At 38.6% G+C, this 23,998-nt stretch overlaps 1 protein-coding gene across 2 annotated transcripts in view; it reads left to right on the forward strand.

Annotated features, from left to right (window-relative positions):
• Positions 1-301: 301 nt before the first annotated feature.
• Positions 302-23,998, forward strand: part of LOC149309986 (acyl-CoA-binding domain-containing protein 5-like) — a 31,848-nt gene continuing 8,151 nt past the window's right edge. The window contains exons 1-7 of one of the 2 annotated variants that reach the window (XM_089533422.1): positions 302-452; positions 5,427-5,627; positions 8,259-8,379; positions 9,454-9,526; positions 15,234-15,345; positions 22,085-22,210; positions 23,087-23,293. In XM_089533422.1, coding sequence (XP_089389548.1) covers positions 5,519-5,627; positions 8,259-8,379; positions 9,454-9,526; positions 15,234-15,345; positions 22,085-22,210; positions 23,087-23,293 — 748 coding nt within the window. In that variant the 5' untranslated portion in view covers positions 302-452; positions 5,427-5,518. The remainder of the gene's footprint in view (positions 453-5,426; positions 5,628-8,258; positions 8,380-9,453; positions 9,527-15,233; positions 15,346-22,084; positions 22,211-23,086; positions 23,294-23,998) is intronic. The other variant, XM_089533421.1, reaches the window with a different exon arrangement.

A 23,998-nucleotide genomic window follows, 5' to 3' on the forward strand; every position in this document is an offset into this window, starting at 1 on the left:
TCCTTAGCTAAGAAGCAGGAATAAATGTAAATAAATGAATAAAGCCATGAATAAAAGTAAGAAGCAAAGATCAAAGTATGATTTTCAAAACAAATTATGGTGAGTGTGATTTTGACAGTTCAGTAATCAGCAATTCAGTGATCCTTCAACAACAAAAAGAGGTGTGTTTACTGCCTGTGGCTATAGAGACCCAGTCTTTGAAAGAGTCAGACTTAGAGACAACATAAATAAAGAAAAATTTAAAAGGAATTTAAAAGGTGGGTGGGAATAAATGAAACGGTTGCCATGGCAGGCAGGATGTCAGGTACCGGAAGCACAAGCCTATGGACTACACTTCCCAGCATGCCACGTAAGAGGCGGGGCAAGAATGAGTTGCTAGCTGCTGTTAGAAGACATTAACAGAAGGCAAAAGGTGCCTCTGGGCAAAGGTTAGAGAAGTCTGTGGCTGCAAGGTAGGAATCATGGAGTGTGTGATCTCTGTTTGTGATCTCTCATGGTTGGGAAGGGGAGGGTCAGCTCTTTTAAGAAGCCACTGCCTTCTTGGCCTGATTAGGGAGGACGTTTTATGAAGTTGGAGGAAAGAATATTAGATATTTATTGGGGTGTTTTGTCCTTGCGACTGTCATGTTCAGGCTGCAGTCGAAGAGGTGTGTGTGTTGGATATGTGTTAGGATCCCTCCTTCGTTCCACTTCCAGAAAAGTGTGTGAATGCCAACACAATGGAGGTGTTGTGTTTTGGGGTCAGGAGTTGATAGTGAGGTTGGAAGTGGCTTTTGCAGGGTAGATACATTTGCTGGGAAGTAGCTGTGAGGCACCAATTGAGTGAGAATAGAGGGAGGAAGTTTCTTTATGGTATTATTAATATTATTATATTTATTTGTACCCTGCTCTTTTCCCAGAGCGGCTCACCATGTTAAAAGAACAGTACAATTAAAAACATAGACAAGTGATACCTTAAAATAGAATCAAATTATTACAATATTAAAGTAGATTGCTTGTTAAAAGAAAGAAATTCAGTTTTTTAACAAAAGATGAAAGTGTTTAGAACACTTTGAAACAATACAACACCCCAGTCCGGTTTTTAAAAATGGCCAGAGCACCTCTTGAGTACTCCTTGCCAAAGAAAACACAACTGAAATCCATGGGGTTGCCGTAAGTCAACAAGTGACTTGAAGACACAGACGCAAACACAACAGTTCACAAGCTTTTTCAGTATGTGCCAGCTGTTACTCCACAACATGTTTGAAATCACTTTTTTATACTCTGCAACTAGAGTGGCTGAAGAAAGGTTAAAAAGTTATACAGTACAGTGAGCCCTTGGTATCAGCTGGAGTTTGGTTCCAGGACCCGCCGTAGATACCAAAATCCGTGGATGCTCAAGTCCCATTAAATACAGTAGCACTCTAAAATGGTGACCATTGTATAAAAGGGCAAAATCAAGGTTTTCCTGTGGGAATTTGTATATTTTTAAAAGTATTTTCAAGCTGTGGATGTTTGAATCCGTGGATAAGGAGGGATGACTGTACAGTGAGCCCCTGGTATCCACTGGGGTTTGTTTCAAAGATCACCCCATGGATAGTGCCATTAAATACAATGGTATAGTAAAACGATGTCCCCGATATTACATGGCAAAATCAGTTTGCTTTCTGGTTTTGTTTTGTTAATATTTTCAAACCATGGATGGTTGGCTCCATGGATAAAAAAAACCATGGGTACAGAGGACCAACTGTATAAACCAGCAATAGTTTCAACAGGCAAGATAGAATAATGGTGTGGAAAAGTTAGGGTCCTTTCTGAGTCTGTAATGCAATCTTCTTACATCTACGTGGAAGTCCCATTCAGTTAAATCTGGTGTAAATACAGGACTGCAGCTGCACAAGTCTTTCCACCATTGCACAGTGGGATGAACATTTGTGGAAATCCTGCAAATTGCACATTTCTTCATCACTAGGAATAAAGGTCGTGAGACCCAAACAGTGATAGAGTGAGTGAGAAACAGGGAGTCAGTGATAGCAACCAAGGTGAAGTATTCCAGAGAGAGGCCTGGAAGCTGAGGTGATGAAATGCTTTGTTGTGAGAAACATGGTGAGGCCAAACTGAATAGTTGTCCCTCCATATCCATGGATTATTAACCCACCGATTCAAGCATCCATGGCACATATATATATATATATATGTTAAAAAGGAAACTTTGATTTTGCTATTTTATATAAGGGACACCATTTTACTATCCATTATATTTAATGGGACATGAGCACCCACGGATTTTGGTATCCGCAGGCAGTCCTGGAACCAAAACCAAGCTGACACCAAGGGCCCAGTCTAAATCTAAAATGCGAAATATTCAGCCCCCAAATTTTAACGGGTGGCTGAGATAATGACACCTTTGCTTTCTGATGGTTCAGTGTACGCAACCTTTGTTTTCATGGATGAAATTATTTAAAGATATTGTGTATAAAATTACCCTTCAACAAGAGGCTAGGCTGGCCCCCTCCCTGCTTTCCTTTCTGCAGCAAGGATATTTTTATTTAAGCTAGCTTTCAATGGTTAATCAGGGAAGGTTCTGATTTAGATGTATGTTTTAATGTGTTTAACTATTGAATGATTTTTAATCAGTTGTTTTAATGTGTTTTAATGAGGCGATTTGAATATTTTAATGTGTTTTAATATGGCAATTTTAAATTAATTTTAAAACTTTTTGTAAACATTTTTGAGACCTGGGAGGCATCTTGGGTCCTGTCCTGGGAGAAAAGTGATAAATAAATAAATATAGATGAATTTTATATTTAGACATGGGTGCCATCTTCAAGATACCTCATTATGTATGTATATGCAAATTTGTTGTTGATAACTGCCCTCAAGTTGACCATGAGTCATGGCGACTCTGTGGATGAAACATCTCCAAGACCCTCTTTTGTCAGCCACTCTACTCAGGTCCTGTAATTTCAGGCCCATGGCTTCTTGAGTCCATCCATTTGGCATGCGGTCTTCCTCTCTTTCTATTACCCTCCACCTTTTCTACCATTATTGTCTTTTGTAGTGAGCCATGCCTTCTCATCATGTAACCAAAGTATGACAGCCTCAGTTTCACCATCTCATCTTCCAGCCTTGATCTGTCCTAAGACCCATTTAATAATAATAATAATAATTAATAATTTGTTTTATTTATATACTGCTATTCCAAAGATCATAGCGGTGAACAGCAAGTAAGCTAATTTGCCCCCAAAAGTCTGGGTACTCATTTTAGCGACCTCAGAAGGATGCAAGCCTGAGTTGAGCTTGGGCCCTTTTGCTGGTCTTGAACTCACAACCTTGTGGTTTTGAGTGAATGGCTGCAGTACAGGCATTTAACCACTGCGCCATCAGTTTGTCTTTTTGTCTGTCAAGGATATCCTCAGCAGTCTTCTGCAACACCATTATCTCAAATGAGTTGATTTTCTTTCTGCCAGCTTTCTTCCCTGTCCATCTCTCACATCCCTACATGGTGAAAGGGAATATACTGCCTTGGATGAGTCTCACTTTTGTACTCAGATGCATATCTTTACACTTCAGGATCTTGTCTAGTCTTTTCATGGCTGCCCTTCCCATTTGTAGTCTTACTTCTTGACTGCAATCTCCATTCTTATCAATGTTTGATCCAAGGTACCGGAACTTTTTAGTGAGCCAATGTGGCAAAGTGGTTTGAGTGTTTGGTTACAACTATGGAGACCAAGGTTCGATTTCCCACTCATCCATGAAACTCACTGGATGACTGTCCTAGGGCAAGTCACACACTCTCAGCCTCAGGGGAAGGCTGTGGCAAACCTCTGAACACATCTTGGCAAGAAAACCCCATGATAGGTTTGCCTCAGGGTCACCACAACTCAGAACTAATTTGAAGGCACACAACAATGAACAACTAGTTCTCTCATGGCTGCCCTTCCCATTCTTAGTCTTCTTATTTCTTGGCTGCAGTCTCGGTTCTTATCAATGTTTAAACCAAGATACGGGAACTCTTTAACTACTTCTATTTCAGGCAATAAATACATAAGTCTGAAATCCCAAACACCTCTGGTCCCAAGTGTTTCGGACTAGGGAGACTCAGCCTGTACATACACCAATGGTATATATATGTCTGTCCCTGGCTTCTACTCCACAAATCCATCTGAGGAAGTAGAATGAAGTCTAGGAAAGCTCATGCTTCCAATTTCTTCCTTTCGGTTTGTCTCAAAGGTGCTACACGTTCTCTCTATGTATTGTCTCCTCCAGAATCCTTTATGGCCATTTTCCTGTGAGTTGACTGAAGGCAAAGTTGAAGCTGTTGAAGAACTAACAGAGGCCTGTTACAGACAGCCAAAATAAAGCTGCTTCGAGTCACAGTGGAGATATGGTGTTTCAATGATGCATGCGTCCTAAGAGTCCAGAAGCCACACCAAAGTCACGCTCCAGTCCTTAGGGCTGAAGTGTGGCTTTGGTGCGACTTCTGGACTCTTAGGACGCATGCATCATTGAAACACCATACCTCCACTGTGACTCGAAGCAGCTTTATTTTGGCTGTCTGTAACAGGCCAGAGTTTTCTTTCAACCAAGTACATATACATATATATATATATATATTAGACAGAAGACAAAATCAAATACATCAAATAATAATAATTCCACACATAACATCTAAATTCCTAACCTTACATATATACATCTTTAAAAAATAAACAAATGAAAAACAACAACACAAACCTAACACAAAATAACCAAACTACCCGCTAATTTCTCCCCCTCCCCCTTAAAACAATCAATATAAAGCTATGACAGAGCAGCCTGATGAGTACAAATGCAAACCAAAACTGACTTCCCCATTTCCTCAGTCTAAGAGCGTTAACACTCCTTATGTTTTGACCCAGAGAGACAGCATTGGCGAGTGTTTGAGGGTTGGACGATGACCCTGGAGACCAGGGTTCGAATCCTGGCTCAGCCATGTAAAGCCAGTGGGTGACCCTGGGCAAGTCACACTCTCTCAGCCTCAGAGGATGGCAGTGGCAAACCCTCTCTGAGAGGAACCTGCCTAGAAAGCCTTATCATAGGTTCGCCTCAGGGGTCGCCATAAGTCAGAAAGGAAGGCACACAACAACAACAACAACCACACAATCTTACACATCCTCAGAGGACGGCAGTGGCAATTGGCAAACCCCCTCTGAGGGGACACTTGCCAAGTAAACCTTATAATAGTTTCGCCTTTGGGGCCGCCATAAGTCGGAAAGGACTCCAAGGCACACAACAACAACAACAACAACGACATTTGGGTGCCGAGTGCTTTGAGGAGTGAAAAGGGTTGTGTTTTGTTTGTGGGACAGCTCACTCAGGCCGCCTTCCCTTCGCCTTGTTTGTGGGGACAGAGGCCATTATATGTCCCTCCCCCGACCGACTCTAACATAATGTCTGGGCTGCAGGGTCCTCCTCCCCGGGGAAGGGAAGGAAGAGGAGGAGAGGCTGCGACGACAAGGACATAATTCGGGCCCAAGAGGAGGAGGAGGGGGCGGCCATGGCGGAGACCGAGGCAGAGACCGGCGGCGACGACGCCTCCTCCTTCTCCGTCCACGAAACTCGCTTCGAGGCCGCCGTGAAGGTGATACAAAGCCTGCCCAAAAATGGTAAGAGGGTTTTGTGTTGTGTCCACACTGGAGAGATAACACGGTTTGGCACCGCTTTAACTTGTTGTCTGGCTCTTTGCTATGGAATTCTGGGAGTTGGAGTTTGTTGTGGGGCCCAGAGCGGAGCACAGCTCCGCTCTGGGCCCCACAACAAACTCCAACTCCCAGAATTCCATAGCAAGGCAGCGCCATGAATTGTAGGGCGTCTTAGTTAACTGCCATTGAGTCAGTAGCTAGGTGTCTTTAGTGGACTAGCAGTTGAATTCATACAAGAGACAACCATTAAAGAAATGGGTCAGTATAGCTTCAAATGCTGTGTTGTGGGTCTTTTCCCACCATCACTTTTGAAGACCTAAGGGCTTGTCAATGGATCTGAAGCCAGAGTGAAAGTTGGAGACAGACAGTTCAGGTGCCTTTAATGGCTATGCAAATGAGGGAATTTCAGGTGATGGTTATGCAAATTAGGGTGTTGCTTGTTAGCTAGTTGTGTGGCAAACACCTGCTGAAATTCCTCCTTCCATACAACGATTCAAGGTGCAGGATCCTTGTCTAGTTTTTACTCTGACAACCCTCATCAGAAATGGCCACAGCTGGTCAAGTTCATATTGAGGTCCTTCTAGCCTAATCTTACACACGTCTGGAGTAGTAAGCCCCAATGGGTTCAGTGTGGCTTTTAGATAATAGGTATAGGATTTCTTTTTCAATGACAAAAACAAGACCTTTGTGTCTCGTAAAGGAATAATAAACGTGTTTTGCTTTATGCTTTTAGAGAGTCCACTTTCTTGGATGCAAGATCTGTAATCCTAACTACTGAATGAAACAATATCCTAATTTTGACCTAAAATTGCCCTAATTTTGTGTACTCTGCTGCACAAAAGTTCATCTCATAACAGATGAGGCTTTTAAGGGGACACAGAACTTAGGTTTTGGTGCAAAGGACCGATGTACCTTCCTCTCTGGGGATCATCACTATTGTATTGTGTTATCCTTTGCATTGTTGCATCTCATAGTGTACTTATAGATAATTCTGGTGTTTTATGATCTGTATTAGTACACATTTACAATGAAAGTTGTTCATCCTGAATAGGGAAGAGGGCTGAAAAATAACTTCCCAGCCACAACTGGATGCTGTTCTCAGAGCTGAAAATATTGTGTAGTCTTGATTTAAAGGTTTTAAAATGTTCTCCTTCTGCTTAAGAGATTTCCCTCGTTCCATTAAAAAAGAGGTTTGTTTTGGTTTTTTGCCTGGACATGTTAACATCCCTCTCAATTTTGATAGGCGACATCTTGTGGGTGTAAGCAACATGGTTTCCAAATTCCTTCATTTTCCCACTCCACCCTTTTATGAAATTGCTTGAGTTGCACCGAAAGTACAACTAGAACAAACTGGAACTATTAATTTGAAAAAAGGAAAACATAATAGAAGGCTTTCTTGTGTTTTTTTAATTGTTTCTCCAGATGGGTTATTAATAGTTACAGACAGAAAGTGCTTTCCTTTGCAACACTCCAGAACTTGACTTTAGCAATGAGAATCACAGTTTTTAGATTGACCACTGATTTTATGACCATGTTGTTTTCAGTCTTTTAAAATACAGTAACAAAAGTGAAATGTGTTTTGGGATCATTTAATGGTTCTTCCTTCAATAAAAATAGTTATTGTTAAACAGCCCCCCACTGAGTCCACTTGGGACTAAAAGGGAAATGTCGGAACTGTCAATATGTGTTTTTGTTTTGGTGAGAGTCCTTGGTATGATGAACTCCTCACCAGTATACTTATGGCCTAATATTAGAAAACTGGAGATGGCCTTCACAGTGTGTGTATAACATATGAGGCCTTTTCAAGATGAATGTGTGATTAATTAAAAGAAGGTTAGGTGCCACCTAATGGCTATCTAAATATGAAGGCAGTGCAGAGATCTCCTTTGGATTTGGGTTTCAGTAGAGCCTACGATATTGGCATGACTCTAAGAGTAGGACCTATGGCAGTCACAGCCTGAAGCAACTGGACTGGAATAGTCCAGCCATAGATATTCCAAATAGGATAGAAACATTTTCTATTAAAACACTGCAACAAGTATAATAAAGCAGATGACATGGCTCTCAATTTCTGTAGGTATAATATGGCTTCAACACAGTATATATATTAGATGTGCCATAATAGAGACAGTACCCTTGTCCCCTATTTTGTAAAGTTAGTGTGCAGAGTCCTATTTTTTTTTTGTTCTTTTGGACACATTGCATTCACGCAGAGAAAGACTTTCAAAACAGTTGCCTAAATCCTGTTGGTAGTCCCAACTGGAGTAAACTCATTGAATCACTTTACTATTCAGAAGTTGATTCAGTGAGTCTACTCTAGCTGACTCTTAACAATTGAATTTAAGCCAGTGATGATATCATTACCTGAAAGTTAAAGGTGAATGTGTATTTTCATGTGTTTATACAAAGCTACAATGGCTACTAGATTCTTTCTGCTCAGAAAGTAAAAGGAAACAGAGACAGGAGGTGTAACTGGATATCCAGCTACAGTACTTCATTGTGTTCAATTAAAATTCTGAGTTCAAATAAATAATAGATTTAAAACGTACTGTTCTAAAACTACATAATTTTTTATTCTTAAAAACTTTTCTACAGGTTCATTCCAGCCTACAAATGAAATGATGCTCAAGTTCTACAGCTTTTACAAGCAAGCAACTCAAGGACCATGTAATAGTCCAAGACCTGGATTTTGGGATCCCATTGGTAGATACAAATGGTAAATATGATACATAAGAGCAAAATAGGTTTTGAGATGCTGTTTGTTGACATGCCATGCTCAGGATGGGTGAAGACTGGTTATACTGTTTTTTTGTTTTTTCTTTCATGAGAGGGGGTCATAGCTGAATCATAGAATATAAACGTTGCTTATAGAAAGCCACAAGCTTAGTCCTTGGCAAGTGTAAGGAAAGACTTTGAAATGCAGGAGAGCCATTTCCAGTTGTAGAGGCTACTGTCAGGGTAAACTAGACTGGGTTAGGTGGACTAATGATCTGACACAGCAATAGGAAGTTTCCTGTATTCCTACACACCTTGCATTTGGACCATAATAGTAAATAAATACTATATCTATCAGTTTGAAATAACATAAAAGTGTGTCCTTTAATATAAATATGTAGTAAAAGGTGTTTGTGAACTTTTTTCTTTTCTTTTATAAAATGGAGATCCTGTTGTTATTTGAGAGTCTCAGGCACAAAATAAGCTACCTTTGGGCCTGAACAGACAGGCCAAAAAAAAAAGCTGCTTCGGGTCTCTTTGGAGGTATGCTGTTTAAATGATGCATGTGTCCTAAGAGGTGGGAAGCTGCACCAAAGCCATGCTTTGGCGCAGCTTTTGGCCTCTTAAGATGCATGTGTCATTTAAACAGCATACCTCCAAAGAGACCTGAAGCAGCCTTATTTTGGCCTTAGTTTTTTGTGGGTTTTTCGGGCTATGTGGCCATGTTCTAGAAGAGTTTATTCCTGATGTTTCACTGGCATTTGTGGTTGGCATCTTCAGAGAAGATTTTGGCCTGTCTTTTCAGGCCCCCCAATAACCTGGAGCATCTTTTGTCTTTCCCTATCTTCAAGCCATCGTTGCTTAATTTCTGCCTGCTGCCTTACCTGTTTGTACTTAAACTGTACCTATGATGTACTACGATAAGGTTACTGGAATTAAAGTTAAAAATTATGATGGAAGCAGAGGTCAAGGGGTGACAGTGGAGAAGTAAGTCTGGATTCAGTGTATAGCAGAACAGTAAGGAATAGAACAAAATAAAAGCAGAAACTTGAGATGTTTGTAATATTCATTGTAGGGATGCCTGGAGTGCTTTAGGGGATATGCCGAAAGAAGATGCTATGATTGCCTACGTTGAAGAAATGAAAAAGGTAAGAGTTGCTGAGTATTAAAATGAAACAAATGTCCCAGTCTTGAGTCTTGAAACTTGATAAGCTTCTAGCTAAGCTTCAGAAGAGATTTCTACAAATAATTTGGTGGACTTTACCCTATACAGTTCAGCTGTCACTATGCTGAGAGCTTTCAGGAGACTGCTGTCATAAAGACTTGGCCATTGTTTGTGAAGTGCTTTAGAGAAGTTAATGGTACTAAGCAGCCTGCAGTGAATTGCTGGAACTGGAATTACTTCACAGCAAAACAGAGATGTAGGCACTGTAATGTGTTTATTTTTTAAATTTAGAATCTAGGCTAGAAGAACTTTGGTTTTATAGAATACATAAGAAATGCATTGCCAGATCTCCTTTTTTAATCAATGAGAAGATGTTACGGTTAATATCTTGTCACTTTTGAAGTACTTAGGTCAATAATTTACTTGTTAACTCAGTTTGTTCTTAATTTAACTTCTCTATGTCATCAATATACATTCTAATTTCCAAAGAAAGGGGACACCAGGGATTGCAGTAACCACAGGCCCATTGCATTATTTCCCATACAAGTAAAATGGTGCTCAAAATTCTACAACAAGGACTTTTAACATATATGTAGTGTGAAAAGGCAGATGTCCAAGCTAAGTTCAAGAAAGGAAGGGGCACTAGGGATCATATTACAAAGATATATTGAGTAATGGAGTGCACCAAAGAACCTCAGAAGAAAATTAGTCTGTGCTTTATAGATTATGGCAAATCCTTTGATTATATAGACCATGAAAAACTATGGATCTCTTTTAACCAAAATGGATGTGTCATTCTTTAAAAAATGGATGGACTTCAAGGACAAGAGGCTACTGTTAGGACAAAATATGGAGAAACATAGTGGTTTCCAGGAGGTCAGGGAAGGCTGTATTTGATCTGTTGAACTTGTGTGCTGAACATATTGTACATAAAGCAGGATTAGACTTGGAGGAAGGAGGCATGAAAATTGAAGGAAGGAACATCAACAATTTAAGATATCCAGATGACAAGATAGTACTAGAAGAAAATAGCAAAGACATGTAATGATTGCTGAAGAAAATCACTGAAGAAAATTAAGAAAACAAAAAATAATGACCACAGATGATGGACATCATTTTAAAGTAGGCAATAACGACTTTGAAATACAGTTGGCCCTTGGAACTTGTGGGGGATCCTTTCCGGAACCCCCTGCAAGTTCCAAAACTCACACATATTCAAGCCCCATAGGCATGAATGGGGTGAATGTCCCAATGACAATGGTGGCTGCCCTTTCACGGATTTTCAAGTCCACAGACTTGGAGGGGCAACTGTAGTTCAAGATTTTCCATACCTTGACTAAGTCAATCAAAATGAGGGCTGGAGTCAAGAATTGGAGAAGACTAGGATTTGGAAAGATAGTTTTGGAGGAACTGTGCAGGACCCTGAACTGTAAAGATATGTCGTTGAATACTAAAGTTAGGATTGTCCAGGTCATCGTATTTCCCATTTCTTCTTTGTGGAAGCTAGACAGTGAAGAAAGCTGTTAAGAAGAAAACCAGCTCATCTGAAATATGGTGCTGTAGAAGAGTTCTAAAGATACCGTGGAATGCTAAAAAGACAAATAATGGGTCATAGAGCACTTCAAACCTGAGGTCTCCCTAAAAGCCAAGGTGACTAAACTGGGGCGGTCTGCCAGCACCTTCATTTCCTGTGCGGAGGAGCCCCAGCGGCCAAACCGCGCGACTCCTCCGTGCAACAAAAAGAAGCTGCAAAATGCAGCTTCTTGTGGTGCCCTTATGCCGCTGCAAGGCGCCAATGGTGCACTTGCGGCATCATAATGCCGCTGAGATGTGCGGATGCTAAGCATCCACTACATCAAAATGGCAGCGCCCATGTAGAATGGGCGCTGCCATTTTGTACACGCTTGGCATGTACTAGGGTTAGGGGCATCCGAAAACGACGCCCTTTTCTAACCCTAGTACGTGCCACGCATGTACTTTCCGCCCGTGCGGAACGGGCCTGAGACTGTTGTACTTTAGCCACATCATGAGAAGACAAGACTCACTAGGAAAGACAATAATGGTTGGTAAGGTGGAGGACAGTAGGAAGAGAGGAAGACTGCACTTTGGACTCTTTCAAGGAAGAAATGGAATATATAGGCAGGCTATACAGCATGACTGGTATTCATTCTTAAATGACATATTTTGTTAATCTTTTTTTTTTTTTTATACTGGTCTTTATTAAATTTCCAATAAAACAATACATACAAAAAATATATTTGACTTGTGTTATACAATAAAGTAGAATGCCTTTTCTTCCTTTCCCGATTCTTCTTCCACGGAGGTCTTCCGGTGGCCATTTGTCAACCAGGTTTAGCTAACTTGAAACCCTATATACCGATTACGCTGTCCAAGATCCGTTAGTAAACTTAAAAAAAAAACACAACTAATTTGTTTTCCTATCTTGGTAAATTTACATCACAATCAGCCTGTAAAGCTACTAGAACCTTTAACTATGTCGGTTTAATAAATTTGTTAAGGCTAATTAATCTGAACACAACGCTGCTATCTTGTCCTAAGACCTCAAAAAGATGATAGTGAAAACAGATTTAACATCCATAATCCAGTAGCACAGTGATCTAAAAGGGAAAAGTAAAAGAGACGAATAAATTGTAAAGTTTGAACAATGATCCCTATCCCCATCGGATGAAAGCCTGTTTCTCTCTTAGCGATGCCAAAAATAGGTATCTTAAAACTCAATCATATTTTGTTAATCTGTCTGAACACAACGATAATTTTTGTTCAAACTTTTAAATATAACGGGGCAATACTCTTCCAAAGCTAATTCATATTCTTAGGCAGTTCATGGAGTGTCTGCCTCAGTACTCCATTCTAGAAAGATATATGTGGCGAATATAAATTCTGGTCAAGATCCAAAGTGTTGTGTAGTTAGTGCTTTAGATGTTTTACTCTTGAAGTTCTCCTGGACTGATGCAAACCTTTTCATGTGCTCAACCAACTTTTGGAATCTGGCCAGTATTGTCTGATGATAGATGTTAAGAATAATGGCTTCATCAGGTTCTTTGCTTCATATGTAATTGAAATGCAGACATGAGAATAACACAACCGCAGAGAAGCTAGATGAGAAAAATATTCCATAGAAGCAGGACACCTGAGTCAGGTTTACTTTAAAGAATACATAGTGAGCCTTGCTTAAGTAGACATTTTAAACCTAGAGTCCACTTGAAGCCTTCTTTCAAAATGCACCCAGGGATGACTTTCACTTGCCTCCTCTTCTTATGATTTTGTTGGCTAAACTTAGAGATCTGTTTTGTTCTGTATTTTTAAACTTAATGGGGGAATTGGTGAGGCTATCTTGTCCCCTTCTCTCTCTCTCTTGTTGCTCAGTAAGGAGTTGTGGCAGCAGCTGCTGTCACCTTGCCTGTTTTAGGCTACACAGAGCTACAGTAGGAGTGGCTAGAACAGAATCCCATTCTTTACCAGCTCAAGCTTTTTTCACTGTTTACTGCAGACACACTGCTACAATGCAACACTGATAGTCTGTTTCTCTTGCTCTGTTTCACCATCCTCCCAATACTGATGCTGCTAAAAACAAGCAAACAACAGCAAAAACAGCTAGGCGGAAGACAAGGAGCAAAAGGAGGGGGCAGGAGTTTCTTTATCAGAGGCACTGCTAACTGAGATATGCTTGTATATGTAACTTTGATATCTGAACTAGTGGTATCTTGGAAGTAGATGTGGTATGCTTTTGCTATGGCTTCTATATTACTATATCTCAATTTCTGCTCCATACATTTTGGATAGTCATTAGAGCTGTTCTAGAAATAGATAGAGTGAGTTTTGCAATTTGTAGTAGAAAGCATGGCCTATTCTTTTTGAGCTGGAAAGTAATTGTAATATTATATTTAAATAGTAAATGTCTTAAAAATTTACTAAAAGGTCACATTAGGTGCAGTTGGCTGGTGCACTTATTACTTGTGCTAACTTAATCCAGTAACATTTACGTAGAAGATCAATATAGTAGATTTGTTGGATGCTCTCCAAGTTATTGCTGCCACTGTGTTATATCTTGCTAAATGTTTTCTTTCTTTAAAACAGCTTTCTTGGCACAAATTAAACTTAAGCAAGATGAATATCTGGCAATACTGCCTTTGTTTTTAAAGCATAGTAGATAGCAGTATGAGAGTTGGCGAATGAGTGTATCCAAGGGCTGTTTGCTTCTAGATTTATTTAAATTCTCTGAATTCTCTGAATTGTGGGACTGAGAATTGTGTGTCTACTCTTTTTGAAGTGGAGATGTAAATAGGGGAAGGACATGATAGGAAAAGGCCCTAAGACATGGCTTGATCATCCCTGCACCTAATGGAAGGAATAACTTGGGGCTCTAGGAAATTTAGTTTTGCCTCAGACATTGCACAGATGTATTTGGCAGTAAATCCTTCCAAAAATTTAGTACAACATCTGTTAAAATGTGTAGGATCAGATCTTAATAGCATGATTATATTTTATTTCAGTAGACACACATGAAATTTACACTCTGTGTTTTTGAGTAAATTGTTAGCTGTCTTGAGCTCCTATGAGAAAGGATGGGATATAATTTGGATGATAACTAAGGAATGAATAAACCTTTGCTTATGCTCATTAATTCTACTACACTTACAGGGATTCTCTTCTAGATAAGTGGAGTTTGGATAGACCATTGCAGTAAGGAATCCTGATATGCTACCCCAAGCTCCTTGAAGACATAGCAAGAGTTTTATGATAGTGGCATTCTGTCATTTTATGCAAATGAAATTGATTAAAACTCTCTTTCTCATATGGTGGGGTGGGACACCCAGGAGGCACAGGAAAGTTACTCAAGGGAGCATGAGACTTGGAGACCCTGATTCCCTTGCCTCTTCCTCTTTCCAAATGTTTTTATGTGTAAAAGTTGCCCATTTGTTGAGTTAAATATTGAATTTACTTAAATAAAAGTCTTCTAATTTAAATGTTATTTCCTTTAAAAATGTTAAAATATTAATATATATGCATGTGCAAATGAAAATATGCACACTAAACAAACAAAATATTTTTTCCATATACTATCCAGCCAACTGCACCTAATTGAGGGGATGCATTCTCTGCATATAGATGTAATGGGGATCAGAAAGGTAAAAAGTTTGGGAACCACTAGATTAATATCTTAGGAAAATCTTATACTGTAATAGCAAGGTGCTATCTAGTAGACACACATAAGACTGCAGTTTCATAACATTTTAAAAATTTGATTCTGAAATTATGCCACATATATCTAACCATGAAGGGAGGTTGTGAAATTAGAGTGGGGTTTGCAATGATGGGGGTTTTGGCCTTGCAGGACTGGACCCCTGAAAAAAAGTTTGAATGTTTGCCCTCTAATGCCCTCTGGGGTGTGTGTGTGAGGGAATTTCTCCATGCTTTGGTCATTGTGGGTCACCTTAGGACTCAGAGTGACCTTTTCCAGTAGGAAATAACCCACAGTCAACTTTCAATTCACTTCCTGTTGGATAAAAGGCTTCTCCTGGGCTTCAGATGTCTCCTTAGTGCTGAATTGGATGTTCCACTTAGGGACATTTTGTTCTGTTTCCAGAGAATGATGTACAGGATCTCTTCTTCTTCAAATCTGTCATTATCTGACATGTGCTGTTCATAAACATTTTCTTTTCTTATAGATTCTTGAAACTATGCCAATGACAGATAAAGTTGAAGAACTACTACACGTCTTAGGTCCATTTTATGAAATTGTAGAGGATAAAAAGAAGAGAGGATCTGACATAATATCAGGTTGGGATATAATACTCATATTTATATTTTATGTACTATGCAGGTTACATTAAACCACAATTTCAAAACTGGGATGATGTATTACATATCAAGGCAGCAGTACACACCTGTGTGGGAGTAAGGCACATCAACCTCAATGGGGCTTTTAAGTAGAGACATATAAGGCTGCAATGTTAATATCTGAAAGGCAGGAGTGGGAAAACTCTTGCACAAATGCATCTCCTTTTATTGTTGTGACATATTATAATTTTCATGCAAATCTGTTAAAGCACTGGGTTGCTACATTCAGTTATTTCATGTGTATTATTAAAAGACTATCATAACCTCTTCTCCCCAACTTTTGTTGTTGTCCTTGTTTGCCATGAGGTTAAATTTGGCTTACAGTGACCATGTGAATGGAAGATTCCAAAGAGTTCTGGTTGTCAGTTGCCCTGATTAGGTCATTATTACATTTTCCCTTATGTCATGTCATTACATGCTATGCCAAAAGTATGATAGTCTGAATTTAGTACTTTTGCTTTCTGAGGAGCATGCAGGTTTTATTTGCTCTAGGACTAATTTATTTTAATGCTTTGAATATGCATTATGGATTGCATGGACGATGGGAGTCTTTTCTATACTTCATCAGTGGTGTTAAACTCTGTCCTTTCAAATGCTGAACTACAGTTTCCATAGTGAAGTTAAAGGCTTCAATTTCCAAATATGGAAACTATAATTTCCATTTTTGAATCTAATAACATCTGTGATGTAAAGAGTTTCACAATCCTGCAATTTTTTTAATTAAAACTGAATTTGTATATTAAATTTAAATCTCAGATCTCCATAAAATGAAAATCTGTGGAGCAGTGAGATCTAGTTGTTTAATAGTCCATTTTTGAGAGACGGAGTAGGCATAAATTTAATAAATTATCTGTTCAAGTGTTGCAACATGTTTTTACACCTGCAGTGTTCATCTTACTTTGGAGTGATCTTTAAAAGAGAGCAGGGGTGCAGTCATGTTGTGAAACAAAATACTTTTGAAATCTATTTTGAAGTTCTTTCTAAAAAAGCAACTGTGAACTACTCAAATTACAGATTAGCAAATGAGCTTTGAATGCTCTGTTTTTATTTGTAACATGCACTGTAACAACTGTGAAGGACGGATATGTTTGTTTCACCGGGTGTAAATCTTAGAAACTAATTTGGATATTTTGTCCCATCTTTTGAAAAAGCAGGATGAGATGACATTTTTTGCTAGTGCTTTGGAAGGGCTGTACATATAAGCAGTGCTGAAAAAAACTAAAATAGTGTGTGTTAAAGTTGAGCATGCCATGATCTGCATACTAACACTGAGTAACAAAGAGTAACAGTAGCTCCAGATCTAGGTCATTGATTAGCCTACTCTTACATGGCATAGTATACAAACATCGATTAAAGGGCTCATTCTAGACAAGCAAACCACAATATCCCTAGGTTATTGTGTAAGTACTATTTTAAACTGAACTCCACACCCCCACTGCAGAACACCTAAATATTAACTTGCTTTATTATGGTTACAGCAAACTGCAGCTGAGGGGAAACATTAATACTAAAATTTTGTGTATATAGTTCATGTAAAATGTGGAATGTATGTTGAACATTGTCTATTAACAAACTTTTTTCTTATGCAATGGGTAAAATTCATGTGCCACTGTTAGAACAAGTTAATGACAACATTTGGAATCTCAGGAGACTGATTTACTGAATCAGGTATTTTGTTTACAAATAGCTCTTTTTAAAACACACACACCAGTTTTCCTTAGAAATCTTTAAAAATATTTTTTATTGGTGCACTTCAGTTATTACTCAGTGTTGAGTTCTTATTGTGTAAATCTAGTATTGTTGTTTTTAAATCTATACATGAAAACTTAGTATCACTCAGTAAAATTTCTGTGTAAAGTATTTAGTCCAGAAAAGTTAATGGGCCAAATCCAACATTAGTCCCAACTAAAGTACAGTTGGCTCTTTGTTTTCACGAGGGATCCGTTCTGGACCCCCCACACAAATGCAGGCTCACACATATTCAAGCCTCATAGGCTCAAATGGGGTGGCCCCTGTGTGTGTGGCCCAGGTGCATGTGCCATTGGAGACAGAAAAAAGTAAGCCCTGTCTTAGTATATGAGAATTGAGGAGCAAAAACAGCATGCAAGTGAGGAAGGCTGAATCCTCACCTGCCCAAAATTAATTCCCTGCAGTGTGTTCCTTGAAGGCATGCTGCTGTCAGTCCTAGGAACAATCTTAAAAGTGGGAGAACTAAGCATTTTCACTAGGTGCCAGGATGAAAAGGGTGCTGAGATTAGATTGTTCTTTGGCTATTTACTGCTTTTACTAAGTACTTTGAGCTAGGGAAAAACAAACAAGTTTCACTTTTGCCTGGAGAACTCTGCTGGTGCTTTCGGTGCTGGCTACAAAAAACAAAAGTACTGCAAAAATAATTAGCAGTGCTGCAGAATTAATGGTGAGGGGGCACACCCCTTTATATTAAGGATGGCAGGATACCAGTTGAGGGTCTAGATGGAGGAGAGGACTTTGGAGAATGGCCCAGGGCATAGAAAGTATTTTCAATCACAGATCCCTGTGACTCATTTTCACTTGACAGTAGACTCTTTCTTCTGCAGTTCCATCCATTTTATATTTGAATGTCTTGTGATCGTAAAAGCTACATGACTGTTTATCAGTATATAAAGGGAACTTGTAACACCTTTGAGACAAACGGAAAGGTGCTACAAAATTCCCCTTGCATACTGATTTTCCAGGCTAAAATGGTTATGTCTTTGAATGACTGCTAATGTTATGTTATCCTGTTCACTGGAAAGATAACAAAAAAGCAAGAAAATAAAGCAACAAGGAAATACCTGTTGGCATGAGCCCCCAGAGGTCTCTGTTCTTATTATTGTTGTAAGACAAATTCACTAGGTGCCCATGACAGTTATACTGTATAACAATCTTTATAAAACCCTCAGCAATCTTAGCTGCAGCAATAGTTGTGGAGAAAATTTCTGTTTCAGTGAACCTGTAGCATTTAGGGAGGAGATCCATATTTTAGACCATAGAAGAAAAGAGTTTTGATTGTTCCAAGAAAAGGAACTTTTGTGCACAGTTTTATTTAGATTAGATTATGCTAATATCAGAAAGTTTCCCCCCTTCCCTTGAATAAAAGCTGTACAATTCTTTTTACAAAGTTAACATTTTAAGTAAGTGTTGACAATCAACCTAAGAAGTGTGAAAGACAAAGAAGTGTGTTGAAATGCAAAAGCTTCTTAACATGCGTTGCCAGAACGTAATTACTATGTTACATTTTTAAAAGGGCTATTAGCTGAAACAAGTTATTCCAGATGTATGACATGCTACCTCCAGTTTTCGGTTTTAGACTATGATCTTTAGCCTCTAAAAAGCAAGTATCTGTGGTTGATTATATGGTTGGTAGGAGATTACGAAATTTCCTTTTCGTAGATATTTTTCCACACAGCTTAATTTGAGTACTGGATTTACTTTACATTTACTTTCAAAGCAATTTCCCCCCCTCTATGTATGAACTCCCTCTTATCAATAGATGACAAATTTTCAGGTGCATACAAATAATTCAAAAGAAGAATATAGCTTTAAAGTCACTAGAAGAAGCATGTTGACCCGACCCATTTGCTGGGTTCAGACAGCAGGATTAGTTAACTTTTGTTTGGAAGTTTGAGGAGCTTGAAGGAAAAGAATTTCAGTTTCTGGGCTTTATCTGATAAATGCAGCATTTTTCTTGGGAAAGTACACTGAGCAACTTGCTTCCAGTTCACAATAGTGCGAGTCAGTGTGGTGTAGTGGTTTGAGTGTTCAACCTCAACTCTGGAGACCAGAGTTTGTTTCCCAGCTCGGCCATGAAACCGCTGGGTGACCTGGGGCAAGTCACATGCTCTCAGCCTCGGGAAGGCAATGGCAAACCTCCTCTGAACAAATCTTCCCAAGAAAATGCTACAACAGGGTCGCTAAAAGTCAGGAACAATTTGAAGGCATGCAGCAACAACAAGCACAATGAAGCAGTGCTTTTTAAAAAAATGTTCCAAAAATATAATGAGAATTTTCTTTGCCTCCAATTTCAAGAGCAGTGGAGGGACAGAACAAGATTTACATGCAAAGCAATGCCATGTGCCAGAACTTCATGGCAGAGAAAGGAACTGTTTGCATTCTGTCTCCTAGTTGATATATTTCTTAATCAAGCAGATTATTTACAAGTTTTCCTTCAAAATAGGGATACAGTTATAACAAATTAATTAAACTATCAACATATTAGTCATTGTTGTGTGCCTTCAGGTTATATGGTGACCCTTAAGCAAACCTATAACGGAGTTTTCTTTTCAAGATTTATTTAAAGGAGGTTTGCCATTGCCTTCCTCTAAGGCTGAGTGTTACTTGCCCAGTGTCATCCACTAGGGTTCCACGATTGAACAGAGGGTTGAACCTTAGTCTTCCCAAGTCTTCCTCACTGTACCATGCTGTCTGGCTGTCATTACATTTGGATTGATCCTGTTTGCCATATTAGTTCCATGAGCCTGAGACTTTGAACTTGTTTTTTTCTCAAACGTCAGGTCTTATTTTGCCCCTGCCACGTCAGAAGGCAACTCCATTTGAGACTAGGCGGCTAGGTATAAAATCAGTTTGTGACTTGTGAAATACAGCCATTCTAAGAAAAAAAGTTTGGTATAGGCCTAAGCAAAATTTTTGATCCTATTATGTGCATAAAATCAGTTTAAACACTGAAAAACTGTTAAAATAACATATTTTCATTTACTTAGCTTCAAACATCCTCCTCCCCTAGCATACTGCTATTTTGGGTGTGTACAAAAAATAACCTTTCAGTATCAAATTTAGTATATTAAAGTTTACTGTGAAGCTTAATGTGATACTTAGTGCTTACTATCTGAATGTTAACTATTTGGAGAAACACTCCCCACATTTCCCTACCTTCTGAATGGTGCTGCTGTTTATTTTAATACTTCAAATCCTCTTATGACATCATCAGAATGGCTTCTTATTTGCTGGAGATTTGACCAGGTTTCTAACACTAGTAGACTTTCTGTAAGATAATTATGGCGCGGTACAGACTGTGCAAAAGCACTGTGCTGACACCGATTTTAGGGTTAGGGACCGGGCGGCAAACCGCACAGTCTCTAACTGTAATAGGTGCCGGAGGCTCAATAATGGCGGCATCCCGTGTACTCCTTTTGCTCGGTTGTTTCTGTTCTCTCACTCAGACTCTTGGTGGTCTTTCTCTTTCTCCACTATTTATTGAGCCTACCATCACTTTTCACCCTGTTCTTTCTTATCAGACAGTAGAAAGTTTGTTCTCTGTAACAGTTTGAAGAATTCAGGAGCCCTGTAGACAGAGGCTGTTGAGAACCACGTTGGGGATGCACCTATCCCAGGTCCAAGTGCAGCTTTCTTTTTGCTGGTTAGAGAAGGTTAATAAAGTCTGCCATCTAGTGTGTGAAGGCTATAGGCACATTTTAATTAATTAATTAATTTTAAAGTCAAAACCACCCCAAGGAGTGCACACCTAGGTTTTCTTAGGCTGCATCCACACTGCAGAAATAATGCAGTTTAACACCACTTTAACTGCCATGGTTCATTGCTATGGAATTCTGCAATTGTAGTTTGCTGTGGTACCAGTGCTTTCTGATGTGTGTGTATTGTGCACCTTCAAGTTATTTCCAACCTATAATGACCTTAAGGCAGTCCCTATCATGGGGTTTTCTTGGCAAGATTTGTTCAGATGAGGTTTGCCATTGCCGTCCTCTAAGACTGAGAGAGTCTTATCAAAAAACAGCCTTATCAACATTTGAGATGTTATACACTTTGATATAAAGGTAATTCCAAGAAAATAGCATTGTGTTTCACCTGTGTTTGCCCTTATAAGTCCATAGTTATTTGTCTGGTTATAGAATGATTTAATTGGAAGCCTGATTTTCAGTATATTACATTGCATTTTGAGATGTGTATATGTTCTTTTTGGTAGCTAAATTGACTAAATTCATTGATGTTTTTAGCATTTTGATTTTGTGGGTAGAATTGACGTGTAATTGCCTTGAGAGTTTAGCAGCATGAAGTCTACTATTCTCCATTTTCAACTATTCACTGTTAGTAAGGAAAAAAGTCATAGTCTACTTTCAAGACATTGTAAGAAAACTGTTTGTGCAGATGTTCTGTGTCCTTAGGTACAGCAGAGAAAGTTAAGTTTAGGAGAAACACATAGGAAGATTTTTCTTTATTATTTTAATGTTAGTTATATTTTATAATATTACAGTATATTATATTAGATATAATATACTATATTATACAGCATAGAATGTATATATATTTTGTATATTGTGTAATTTGGGATACATATTTTGTATTATATATACTCTATGTGAGAGCCAGAGCAGTGCAGTGGTTAGAGTGTTGGACTAAACCCACTGGGTGATCTTGAACAAATCACATTCTCTCAGCCTCAAACGGAGACAAAGGCAAACCCTCTCTGAACAAATCTTGCCAAGAAAACCCCATGATAGATTTGCCTTAGGATCACCATAAACTGGAAATGATTGAAGGCACACAACAAAAAACATACTCTCTGTATTATACAATATACAGTATTAACAATATAAAATGTGGAATTAGTATACAATATCTACTCAATGATTTTAAAGGTTTGATTTCTATAGTAAATATTATTTTTCTCAAAACTTATTCTTAGGTCACGGAAATGCCATAACATCTATGCCAACTGTAAATGGCAAATCTGAAAGCAGTGACAGTGGAGCAGAATCAGAGGAAGAACCACATCAAGATGAAATAATAGAATTACAAGAGATTGGAAAAGGTATAGATTTTGGAATTGCCTCTACCTTTTATAGATGTGGTTGTTTTTTGGCTGTTACTTTATAATTCAAGCTCTCCATTTTCTGATTTGAGATCCATCTACATTGTAGAAATAATGTAGGTTGACACCACTTTAACTGTCATTGTTCCATCCTACGGAATGCTGGGATTTGTAATTTTGTGAGGCATTAGCACTCTGGCAGAGCAAGCTAAAGACCTATTGAAACTACAGATCTCGGGATTTCGTAGGATGGAACTACATCATGTAAAGTGGTGTCAAATGGCATTATTCCTACAGTATAGTTGCACCTGTAGACTGCTCAAGCAGCAATCAGCTATGAGACTTCAGCCATCTTTCTTGATAATAAAAAGATGAAGTACTCCAGGTTGTTTTTGTAAGCCTCTTATCTTGTCAACAAAAAAGAGAGATATTCTGTGTACCTCAACAATGCACAAATGCACCTGTACTGAGCTCAATGGTGGTGATGGTAACACTGTGCTGAGACAAAACCTTATTCTTCAGTTTAATCTTTTTGAGAACTCCTAGTAATTGTATACATTATTATTGCCAGTGGTTCTTTTCCAAGGGATAGTTCAAATAATGTATTTGCCTATATAATATGAACATTTCAGTTTGTATTTAAAGTTGATATTTTTAAAGAAAAAAACTTAAGTTGAAATACAAAATCCAGAGCGTTTAATATGTATTTTATTACTGTATCTTATATTTTGCCTTTCTCCCAATATGGGTTTCAAGGTAGTATTTCTGAATTAAGTATTAAACATACTTATGGAAAAATCAAAACTACAGTGATAAAAAGTAGCATATTCTGCAGTGCGTTTTTCTTGTAAAATTTGTAATCTTTTGATTTTACAGACGGTGAGAGTGTGGAACAGGATTCCACAATTGATAAGGAGCTGGACAGCGTTCTTGCCAATGGCTGCTGTGAGGTGCCTGATGTTAATATGCAGAATGGCATACAAACTAAATCTGCTCTGAATGGTGTAAATATGGATGAAGAGATAAAGAAGAAAGAGAAACGTCTGGAATTACCTCTCAAATCTAATTTTGGTTCTCCTCAAGGTACTCTCTTCATTATCTAAATTTGCCTCAGAAAGTTTAAAGGACTGCTCCCAATTTTTGCCAAATTCAGAGATATAAAAATTCAGCTGTGATTGCTTGATACTAACTCTGTGTGTATCTTGGATTTCATATTTTGTCCTGTTCATATTTTGTTCATATTTGTTGTGCATGGTGGTGGTGAAAAATTGTAAATTGCTTTTGCAGGGGAGGAGCAGAAAAAGCAATGTTCAGAGATCACAAAAACACCTTGGGGGTCCACATGGTCCCCAAGGGATGTACTTTGCCCAACTCTGCTGTAAGGAATCAGAATATGAAACATATGTGTGTCTCTGAGGAGGGGGGGCAAGTGCTTCTTGTGTATTCCTCATGACCACCAAAAGTTATTACTTCTCACCCTATAGCCAAAGATCTCAGGGAGGCTTACAATAAAATCAATTTAAAACAATAAATAATAACAAAACCATAAAAAGATGAAGAATATATTAAATAGTTTATCAGTTAAAACCAGTTGATTTAAAACCAGCTAGAACCATTTAAAATAGTACAACCATAAGACATGTACATGCTAAATGAAACCAGGTACCCATTAATAAAAAGTCAGATTTTGACTTGGTGCCCAAAAGCTCCCACTGTTGGCGACAATTGGGCATCAGAGGGGAGGGCATTAGACAACTGTCACTGTAGAGAAGGCCCTCTCCCATGTTC

Source organism: Sceloporus occidentalis, unplaced genomic scaffold (assembly GCF_023333645.1).
Source record: "Sceloporus occidentalis isolate IW3139 unplaced genomic scaffold, rSceOcc1.0.p SCAF_7, whole genome shotgun sequence".
NCBI lineage: Eukaryota > Metazoa > Chordata > Lepidosauria > Squamata > Phrynosomatidae > Sceloporus > Sceloporus occidentalis.